Genomic DNA, 11766 nt, shown 5'->3' on the forward strand with positions numbered 1-11766 from the left:
TTCTTCTGATATAGCAAAACAGGTAATATTGCCATTAATTGGTATACTTTTAAGGACATTTTCAATGGGATTTTTTTTTCCATGTTTTCCTTCTATGTTTTCCTTATATATGAAACAGGTAATATTGCCATTAATTGGTATACTTTTAAGGACATTTTCAATGGGATTTTTTTTCCATGTTTTCCTTCTATGTTTTCCTTATATATGAAACAATGTTTAGTGAGTTTCGAGAAACATACTTTCTTAAGATTGAAACCTTTTTTGTGTAATAAATCTTCAATTTTAAAGTAAATTTAAAAGATTGAAAGTATAAAGAATTAATGTTCAAATATTATTTTTGTTATAAGGAAGTCATTGAATTTGTATTAGAGATGTTATAACATTTTTTTTGGTGGAATAAATAATGAAGAAAATTAGTTACATGCTTTTTGGATTTTATTCAATTCTCCTCTTTTCTTTTATGATTTATAAAAAAAAGAAGTCCATTGCTCTACTAACAGTACACGGATTTCTCTTACATTTGTTTATATATATATATATATATATATATATAATTAATTAATTAATTAATTAATCAGTATAGTGCTCTTTTGAAGTACAAATTTCAGACACCCTTGGTACTTGTCTGTGTTGAAGTTTTGAACAAACTTATTCTAGCCTGTCTATTCTTTCATCTATTTTTTTTATTTGTTGCACAAGTCTCCATTTCATGAAATTTGATAACATTGTTTCTGATGTGAACAAAGTAATATTGTCTAACTATAACAATTTTAGTACTATCAAGTTAGTAGTGAACAAATTGGATAGGATTAAGCTAATCCAGAGTCATATTTCGACGAATACAAAATTGATTTTCAATATTTGATTCATATAAAAATCTAACCTATTGCAATTAATCTAATTGTTATGAATAATATGCAAAAATATCCCTAAAATATTATTCTTAAAAATGCACCTAAAACAATTGAAATGCATATGCTTATGATATATTGACATAAAAGTGTCTAATACTTATAAAACACCTAAAACAATTGAAATGCATATGCTTATGATATATTGACATAAAAGTGTCTAATACTTATAAAAAATATTGGATTTTGATGAGTAAGTAGTAAATGTAACATCCCATAGATAAATCTATTTAAATAAAATATTGCATAAATTAAATATCAAAGGGACATGAGGCTTAAGGTATAAGGATCTTACACTGATCCGAACATACCGGAAAAAAAACTAAGGCACACCGCAATGCCAATAATAAAACAGAAAGTAAAAGTCAATTGACCAAACACTTAGGCAACTGTGTCTATAGGCGGTACTTGAAGGAATGAGATCCAACCACAAGCCGGGCTACACAACGGAAATTCCATAACCCTAATGAACATTAGGGGTTCCCATATCTGCTCACATCATTGAATTGATGATCATCGCAAAAGGAGAAAATCACACACAAAACACACAAGCAAGCAGAAAGGGTAAGCTAGAGTAGAAAAACGTTTTATCATACAATTGCATACATTTTCATAGTCCAAGATACATCAACCAATCATGTGATGACTCGCCAACAATACACTAAGACTTAAGACATGACTTATCTGGATACATATAATTAGTCGGATTCATCGGATGCTTGCACTTGTGGTGGCCTCTACTTCTCTACCGAGCTAATTGCCAATCCTGCTAATCTCACCACTTGAGTTAGTATGCTTTATGTGAGACTAACTGACTCTTTAGAGCGTCAGGATGCAATCCTTACCTTGAATCTTTACTAAATTATATAATGAGACACCACCATGAAACTCCCACTAACAGGGGTCATGGAATTACGTCCTGACCAATGAGGCACCACCACGCAACCAATGTGGAATTACATTTTGACCAATGAGGCACCACCACGCAACCATCGTAGAATTACGTCCTGACCAATGAGGCACCACCATGAGATCTCACCTAGAGATTCATGGAATTACGTTCTGACCAATGAAGACACTACTAATTAAATCAAATAGGATCTCCCCCATGGCATCTCCTATATTGTCACACAAGCATTTGAAGACACATATTAAAATCATATAACATATTTCTCTCTTGGTAAATAATTAGTTATTATATTTTTTATCCAATCCAACTATACAACACATTATGCAAACGATTTTGGATTTTAGAAATAACACTACACCTTGTGTAAAGCTACAAAAAATTTCTATTTATATTCAAATTAAATATGATTGAATCAAGAACCAAATGAAACAAGAACGAACTTAATTGAATAACTATAAAGAAAGTTATGCACTAAACAAGCAACAAAGGTCAATGTTGTCCACAAGTAAACTACAATGATCTTGCGATAAAAACTGCTCTCACTACAGAGCTTTGATACCAAATCTGACCGGTCAAAGTCAAAAACTATGTGTTAAGGACCAATTGTTAAAATATCAGCTCGATCCAACAGTTAACGAAGTAGGAACCTTCATTTTACAAAAAGTGTGCAGTGTTGTCAACAACCAAACTATAGTGACCTTGCGATACAAACAACTCTCACTATATCTGACTGGTCAAAGTCAAGAATTATGTGTTAAGAATCAGCTAAAATTTCAGCTCGATCCAACGGTTAATGAAGTAGGAACCTTCATTTTACAAAAAGTGTTCAGTGCAGAAAAAAAGTAGCGTCACATCAATCAAACATACTCATTCCAAGACGAAAATAAGTACACTGTATTTCAAAGAAAAAGGATTTCTAGCTTCCCTTACCTGAAAAACGCTAGCAAAACCATGCCAACACTCGAAGGAGAGCACCACGGAATGTGGCAGCTTGTGGAACTGGAAAAACAACCAAGGAGGACAAAACTGAGATTCCCAGCTAAGGTCACAGTGGAAACAAATTTTCCAAACAGATTAGGAAATGTAAAAGGAACAAGGGTCTAGAGTTCTACTTACCCGAAAGTAGAGTTCGATCACCCAACAAAGGAACTAACTCAAACCCTAGCAGAGCTCTAAAAAGAGAGAAGAGTGTATGCGGGGAAGGTGTTGTCTTACGAAATGGGGCAAAATGAGAGGGTTATGGCTGATTTAGGGGTTTTGGACACCCTATGGGCCAACCTTAGGCCCAACAGATGGGGCTAGGCCCTTAAACTTTTAGGACATAAATAAGTGGGTCTTACATTCTCCCAACAAAAAAAAATTTCGACCTCAAAAATTCACCGACAAGGTAGGAAGAAAACTATGTTTTCCCTATTTTCTTTGACAACCGCCACTTAGACATGACTGATAGAATGACTCTAGCACCTATAGTCATTGGAAACTTTGCCTCTGTGCTAAGCGATATGTGTTCAACTGTGTATGTTGGTTTAGTCACTACTCTCGAAGCAACTTCCAATCTCCAACCTTAAAACTGGAATGCTCCTTCATACCTGCCCAACCAACTTGTATCGGATAAATTGACTCTCATCATTCTTAAACATCACCTGTCACCATCCCGCTGCGCTACTCTGATCCATACACAAGGTCACTTGTTTGTTTACTCAAAATGATGATCCTTTCATGTTTGTCATGATCAAGAAGTAATCATCGTAGAGAAACCTTCCTCAAAACCTCTATAACACTTGCAAACTCTTCAAAGTCCCTTTCTTATAGTCGTAGCATCCCATTTTCTCAACATCGTATCCATCCTTTTTAACCCATATGTCCTACTAGTCACTCCAACCTTTGTCAATACTCTTCTTGAACATTCTGAAGACTCTCTTCGCACTTGGAAAACTTGTCGCTAAACCTTAATTATACCATCAAACTGTTTGAAATTCCTTACCTTCATCATGTTTCCACTCTTTAAAACCATAGGCCCGAAAAGCCAATCCTCCATTCTCTAATGTTTACCCTTGATAATCTATCCTACCACTACCTCTCCTCTAAGATTCACCAAACTTGCAGTCATCCTTATGATTATACTCAGTATAAGCCATTACTTCTCCAACATCTCTTCCATTTTTGTATTCACTTCAAACTCTCAGTAGGAACCATCCAATTAGGAACTATTGACACAAGTTCTTCTTCAGATACCAATGCAAAAGTGAACTCCACCACACCAAGGTCAAAATTCTAGTACTTGCTCTAGAACACGTCTATAAACTCTTCTACCACTGAGATTCCTTGCGTCTATTGTTTACTTTCATTTGTTAGACGACTTTGATTCGCGTGAAACTCTGCCCCCACTATTTAGCTTGATCCATACTTCATACGCAACCGCTGACTTATCTCTTTTAAATCAAAGAACACCACCTCGTTGGTTATCCAGCTCATCGGAATGAGATTGAGAAAACAACCAATTCACCCTTGAGATTATGTCCCAACCTTGCAAAGGAATCAATTCAAATTGGTTGTGAATTTAAATACTTTGATCACCACGAGAGCACCACACACCCGAACGAATCTTCACTTGGCTGCAATTGTAGCAAAAACCATCATCTCAATCTCAGCTCCTTCTTGCAGACAACTATGACTCCTTTACCATACTGGCGACATCAAGGAGTATCCAACCGTAAACGAGACCAAAACCCATAATCTAGTCACCGCCTTCGAAACATGTATCCTTTGAATTAGATCATTTGTGCTAACCACTTTAGTACCAATCATCGCAAACACTCTTGTAGCTACTCAAAACTTTTGTTTTCCTTTCCTCTTTCCCTGTGTCGTGACATTACTAACTATCCTCCCCCACAAGAACAAACTTAACTATGTGCTTCTTCTTCTAATACTTGAAATCGTCCATCTCATGTCCAAGGTCAAACCTTTCCCTTTTGTGAGCCACCTTACTTAGAACATCCCTTATACTCTTATTCTTGGATAACTGCTATTGCTGAGAAGATACAACTACTTCTTACTAATATTGGTATGATATATAACCCCTAATATACTTCCTTCTCATAAAACATCATCATGCTTGATTGATCTTCAAAGCTCTACCTCATATAAGCCTCTAACTACATTTCTGCTTTCCTTATACACTTCATGGTCTTTACCCTTAACCTCAAACCTTCCACAATGTTCCACTTCAAACCTCAAACATTGTCAAGATGTAAAATCAAGTTGATTTCTCAAACCTTGTTACACGAGCACACATACCGATATATCCTCTTATACTAATCTTTGAACTCAACTCTTCTTGTAAAACTTGAGGTATATGATCTTAGAACTTGATCTTGTAGCGCCCTCGGCCCAAAGCGTTGCTTCTTAGTTTCCAACATCATTTCTCAATCCTCTAAGCCAAAACTCAACTTTCATCCTTTATCGATATACAACCCTCTACATCTTCACATTTTTTAGACAAGATATTGTCGCATAGGCCCTACCACTCCTTGTAAGGGTGAGAAGGTCAAGTTTAGCTTGAATCTGCATTCCCTCATCACTATAGACACCAAACAGAAAGCACAGAGGCGTAACAAGACATACTAGAACATACATGGCATCACTCCATCATCTACAGGCAACCAAACCTTTTGTTTGTCACCCTTCTTTCCCCAAACCATTAGAATTAATAAAGGAAAACAACATCTGATCTAGTCATGAGTATGCACCCTCATCACTTTATCAATATGTTTTCTGTTCTTAAAACTTTTGGTTTCACTGACAAACTCAACTAAACTTGAATACTCAAGCTCGTGAGACATGACAAACCCACAACCTCAAGTCATCCTAAGGATGAACTGCTCTGATATCATAAATGTAACATCCCATTTTAATAGATAAATCTATTTAAATAAAACATTACATAAATTAAATATCAAAAGGACACGAGGCTTAAGGTATAAGGATCTTACAATCATCCGAACATATCGGAAAGAAAAATAACACACACCGCAATGCCAATAATAAAATAGAAAGTAAAAGTCTGACAATTGACCAAACACCTAGGCAATAGTGTCTACAGGCGGTACTTGAAAGAATGAGATCCAACCACAAGTCGGGCTACACAGCGGAAATTCCATCACCTTGATCAATACTAGGGGTTTCCATATCTGCTCACATCATTGAATTGATCATCATTGCAAAAAGAGAAAACCACACACAAAACACACAAGCAAGCAGAAAGGGTAAGCTAGAGTAGAAAAATGTTTTATCATACAATTGCATACATTTTCATAGTCCAAGATACATACATCAACCAATCATGTGATGACTCGCCAACAATACACTAAGACTCAAGACACGACTTATCTGGATACATATAATTAGTCGGATTCATCGAATGTTTGCACTTGTGGTGGCCTCTACTGCTCTACCGAGCTAATTGCCAATAGGTCTCATCCTACCATGCACAAGGTTAGCCCTAAAGTATTTTAGGCCTCGAGCTATTCTCACCACTTGAGTCAGTATGTTCTACGTGAGATTAACTGACTCTTTAGATTTTCAAATTCATTATATGTAACTCTAGGAACTTTAGAGGGTTTTTTTCATTTTCTTCAATTCTTTAATTCTAATGAAGTTTCTCAAGTTTAGTTGACGTAGATTCATTTTTTTCATCTTCATCACAAGTCTTTCCCTTGAAAAAAAATCAATTTTTTTACTCTTTATCATAATTTTTCTAATATGAATTTTTCACCTCTCACCTGTTTAAGAAAAGAAAAAATTATGAATACTCCAACTTATCTCAAAATCAAAACTCAATATTTTAAGAAAATTAACAACTTCTAAACGATTAGCTTCCCTTACCTTAAATAGATTCCTAATATTGTTCTTCTCTTACACAAGTTCTTCCCTTACACATGCTCTTTCCTTACACAACTTCAAAACATAAAATAACTTCATCTACATAAAGAAGAGTTTCATCAATAATTAGATCATGATTTGATTATCTGTAACAAATAGATATATGCCTATAATGTAGAAAACATATTGCTTCGAACAAAAAAAAAAAGGGTAAAAAATCAACCTACTCAAAATAAGAAATTCTTCAATCCAAAATGTTCCTTAGCTCCTTAATTTCGTCTTGGGGCAATTTGATTTTGAAAATGATGAGAGATTGAGAGTGAAAATTGAGATAGAAAGAAGATATGAGAAACATAGGTATAGAGAGAAGAATTGTTTACATTATTATAAATATGAATTTATTATAATTTGAATTGATTATTGTACTTATGTCAAAATTTTATCTCTTCTTTTCTTCCTTGTAACGGTAATCTCGAGCCAACAATCTCGAACCATTTTATCGTATCAATATTTTAAAAAAAGGAAAATGATAAAGTGACTCCATACTTGACTCCATGACGTGGCCTGCACAGGTGGAGTTTATTTTTTAAATTAAAATTAATTTTATTTAAAACATCTTACTTGAGACGTGGCACATTTTCGAGAGTGGGTGTGGACGTGAATATTGAGCGGGTCAGAAACACATTTTGGAGAGTGGGTTTGGGCGTCAAGATTGAAAGGGTGGGAAATTAGGTTTAGCTTGGAGAGTGGGTTGCACAGAGAAAGCAAAAACGAAAAAAGGGAAAAGAAAGAAAGAAAGGGAAAACCCACTCGAAAGGAGAAAGGAAGAAATGAGAAAGGAAGAAAGGAGAATACGTGTGTTGTAGTGAGTCGAAGAAGACGAAGGGAGAAGACAAAGAGAGAAGACGAAGAGAGATGACGAAGGGAGAAGACGAAGGGAGAAGACGATCGTCCCAGAGTTAGGGTTTTTGTTCGTCTCCATTGTTGGATTGAGCATCGTGATTCGTAGGTATGTTTTTTTTTGTGCGTTTCTCCACTACTCCAACAGGTTTGTGGAATTTTTTTTTTCGAAGTCGTTGTTGTGGGTTTTTTGGTTAAGGATCTGATATTTTTGTGTGGTTTTCGCCAGCATAGTCCAGTGAGTTATTGTTTAAAGACAAATTTAACATCTATCTTGTACTGGTGAATGACCACAACACTGTAATCGAAGACGAAGCTTGCGAAGTTAGGGTTTTTGGTAAGTTTGTGTTATTTTTCCGTTTCTGTGATTTTGGTGTTTTGATAGGTGCATGAATACTAGTTTTCTAACTAGGTTGATGAAATTTGTCTTATTTTATTGTGATGACCTGTTTGCTCACAAGTGATGACCTGTGCTGCATTTTGTGTGATAATGTGGTTTGACTCAATAGTTGATTATGGGGTGATTAAGTATGGGTAATATGCGTTCATTTGTAGTTATTTCTTTGATGTGGTTTCATACCCAAGTGGGTTAAAGTTGTATGATTTATTGATGATGACTTTTGTGCATCCATGAGTTGTGCTGCATTTTTTGCAATCATGTGGTTTGACTCAATCTTTTTAACTTCCATATTATTTTATTCCAGAATTGATTATTGGGTGATTCTGTTTGGATAATGTGAGTTAATTTGTAATTATCTCTTTGATGTGGTTTCATTGCCAACTTGATTACACTTGTGTGATATATGAGTGATGACCTGTTTGGTCACAAGTGATGATTTGTGTTGTATTTTCTAGAAGCGTGTGGTATGACTGAATTTTTGTTATCTTTCATGTCATAGCACTGAATAGTTGATTATAGGGTGATTAAGTATGGGTAATATGCAGGTGATTAAGTATGGGTAATATGCGTTCATTTGTAGTTATCTCTTTGATGTGGTTTCAAACCCAAGTGGATTAAAGTTGTATGATTTATTGATGATGACTTGTGTGCATCCAAGTGATGAGTTGTGCTGCATTTTTTGTAATCATGTGGTTTGACTCAATCTTTTTAACTTCCATATTATTTTATTCCAGAATTGATTATTGGGTGATTCTGTTTGGATAATGTGAGTTAATTTGTAATTATCTCTTTGATGTGGTTTCATTGCCAACTTGATTACACTTGTGTGATGTATGAGTGATGACCTGTTTGGTCACAAGTGATGATTTGTGTTGTATTTTTTGGAAGCGAGTGGTATGACTGAATTTTTGTTATCTTTCATGTGATAACACTGAATAGTTGATTATGGGGTGATTAAGTATGAGTAATATGCAGGTGATTAAGTATGGGTAATATGCATTCATTGGTATTCTTTGATGTGGTTTCATACCCAAGTTGGTTAAAGTTGTATGATTTATTGATGATGACTTGTGTGCATCCAAGTGATGAGTTGTGCTGCATTTTTTGCAATCATGTGGTTTGACTCAATCTTTTTAACTTCCATATTATTTTATTCCAGAATTGATTATTGGGTGATTCTTTGGATAATGTGAGTTAATTTGTAATTATCTCTTTGATGTGGTTTCATTGCCAACTTGATTACACTTGTGTGATGTATGAGTGATGACCTATTTGGTCACAAGTGATGATCTGTGTTGTATTTTCTAGAAGCGTGTGGTATGACTGAATTTTTGTTATTTTTCATGTCATAGCACTGAATATTTGATTATGGGGTGATTAAGTATGGGTAATATGCAGGTGATTAAGTATGGGTAATATGCGTTCATTTGTAGTTATCTCTTTGATGTGGTTTCAAACCCAAGTGGATTAAAGTTATATGATTTATTGATGATGACTTGTGTACATCTAAGTGATGAGTTGTGCTGCATTTTTTGCAATCATGTGCTTTGACTCAATCTTTTTAACTTCCATATTATTTTATTCCATAATTGATTATTGGGTGATTCTGTTTGGATAATGTGAGTTAATTTGTAATTATCTCTTTGATGTGGTTTCATTGCCAACTTGATTACACTTGTGTGATGTATGAGTGATGACCTATTTGGTCACAAGTGATGATCTGTGTTGTATTTTTTGGAAGAATGTGTTATGAATCAATTTTTTCATGTTTCATGTTATACCAGTCAATACTTGATTATAGGGTGATTACCTGGGGTTATGTATTCAGGTCATTAATATGGTTACAGTTAGTGAGGGAAGTGAATTCAATGTTGACCGCAAGGTATGATAAATTTTGGAATTCAATTAATTTTCAAATTTGTTATGATAAAAATGACATAACTATTTTTTTTTATTGTTCCAGATCTGTTTTAGGCATTCATGCCGGACAAAATTGATTGGTAGTTTGAATAAGAAGTTAACAGATGAGCAAAAATCATTTATCCGAAGAACACCATTTGGATGGATGGTTGAGTTGAAAGAGTGTGTTAAAATATCTAGGAATCTTTTGAGTCCGTTAATCAGTATGTGGGTGGAAAGGTTGGGGGGGTTTCAAATGAGTGCAGAAGTTGTTGGATTTACCTATTTAGATATATGTCTTGGTCTAGGTTTGAGGGTGGTTGGTGAGAACATTGATTTAAACCAGGAAGGGTTAAATAGTGATTCAAGGAATTTATTTGGAGCTTCCAAAGTTGTTGATATCGAAATGGTATATGATTACATCTTAAAACATATTAAAGTGCTTTGTTTAAAGGATTTTGGTAAGCTTTACGTTTTGTTTGCATTTTCTGAGTTTTTGTTGCCCAATCGTAGTGGAACAGTTTTTTCTATTTTGTTCAACATTGTTGATGACCTTGGTAGTATTGGGAAATTTAATTGGGGTCGAGTGGTGTATGAGTTTTTGGTTGGCAGTATATGTGAAGCTAAATTGTTCTTGAAGGAGAAATAAAGTACCAAACACTTTCATGTAGCTGGATGTGTTTATTTGTTACAGGTACTGTATGTTAAATTAATTTCAAACTTGTTTGATCAGTTTAAAATATTTGGTTGAGTTTTGACTGATTTTGATTACAATTGTGGCAGTTATGGTCTTTTAACCATTTTTTGATTCCGAATTTAAAGGATTGTCAGCACATGACAAAGTTTCCCAGAATCTTGCATTGGATGGAAATGAAAGTAGGGGACAATGTAATTAAAAGGAGTTTGACAAATAACACTGTAAGTTGGGTATTTTGTTGTTTGATTTTTTTCCTAAATCTGTCATCTATATTGATTGAAGTTTGTTGTGAATAGTTTCAGGTTGTTACAGATGTTGCTGCCTCTGCAGAAGAGTTGACCAATCCCTTCGTTAAAGAAGGTTTTGAGGTATATGGACGTCAAACTAAGGGTACTAAAATAGTTGACTTAATTAAAGTTGTTGAACATCAAGAAAGGGTCCTAGGGGAATTGCAAAAAGAACTTGAAGACTTAAATGAAATGATGATTGAGAGGATGAACCAGCGCCAACATCAGCATGGCAAAATGAAGTTTTCTGAGTTTGGTGAACCAAGTGTTGGTCATTCGCAAACACCTAATTTGAACCACCCCACTGGCTGCATTGAATTTGGCAATTCTGGTGACATGGGTCATGTGGAAGAAGTTCATTTTCCAAATCAAGAAGCACAAGAATCCGAACAAAGCAACATGTATATGCGACGAAGGGATGGTCCTCGGTTGCGTGTTAGGAGTATGGCAATAAGAACTCCTTTTGCAACATTTAGTGGGAGGAAGCGCCATAAGTAGTTGATTTAGAGGTTTTATGTTTGTTGTAATTTGGATTTCTATTGCTAAATTTGGTATTTTTTATGTTTAGACATTGTGGACGTGATTGATGACAATTTCCTTGTTTGGCTTAGTCATTGATTTATGGAAATTCTGAGTGGTTTATGTTAAGTGATAGTTTGATGTTGTTCATCTTAATTTTGATTGAGTGCAACTAAATTTTATAACAGGTAAACAACAAATACGTATGTGGTCCAAAATTTAGTAATATTGGTTACCACACAGATGACAAATCAGTAATTATGTGCAAGATGTTGTTCACAGGTCAACACTTAATATATGATTGATCTACATTTAAAAATCTAAGAGTTATTATGTCCAATTTTTTGGACCAGGTTACTACT

The 11766-nt window shown here is 34.7% G+C and overlaps 1 protein-coding gene across 7 annotated transcripts; it reads left to right on the top strand.

Moving 5' to 3' along the window:
* Window positions 1-7104: 7104 nt before the first annotated feature.
* Window positions 7105-11527, top strand: LOC114181755. Of its 7 annotated transcripts, none has more exons than XR_003603912.1 (5): window positions 7105-7711; window positions 7832-7939; window positions 9831-9884; window positions 9966-10819; window positions 10895-11527. XR_003603912.1 is itself a non-coding variant. In XM_028068301.1 (4 exons), the coding sequence occupies exons 3-4, from the start codon at window positions 10736-10738 to the stop codon at window positions 11381-11383; spliced, it is 567 nt and encodes a 188-aa protein (XP_027924102.1). In that variant the 5' UTR covers window positions 7111-7939; window positions 9831-9884; window positions 9966-10735; the 3' UTR covers window positions 11384-11527. The 7 variants fall into 7 exon arrangements, 3 of the variants coding, with proteins under 3 accessions (XP_027924102.1, XP_027924100.1, XP_027924101.1); XR_003603913.1 differs by having other exon boundaries at window positions 7837-7939; XR_003603910.1 differs by having other exon boundaries at window positions 7106-7939; window positions 9966-10595; window positions 10685-10819.
* Window positions 11528-11766: the final 239 nt, after the last annotated feature.

The sequence above is a fragment of the Vigna unguiculata genome, chromosome 4 (genome assembly GCF_004118075.2).
Source record: "Vigna unguiculata cultivar IT97K-499-35 chromosome 4, ASM411807v1, whole genome shotgun sequence".
NCBI lineage: Eukaryota > Viridiplantae > Streptophyta > Magnoliopsida > Fabales > Fabaceae > Vigna > Vigna unguiculata.

What these genes read in the sequence shown, in the direction of transcription:
- LOC114181755 (XM_028068300.1), top strand. Translation starts at nt 10,736, where the DNA reads ATGACAAAGTTTCCCAGAATCTTGCATTGGATGGAAATGAAAGTAGGG. An exon ending in GGAGTTTGACAAATAACACT is followed by an intron (nt 10,820 to 10,894) that starts GTAAGTTGGGTA and finishes TGTTGTGAATAG; the next exon opens with TTTCAGGTTGTTACAGATGT.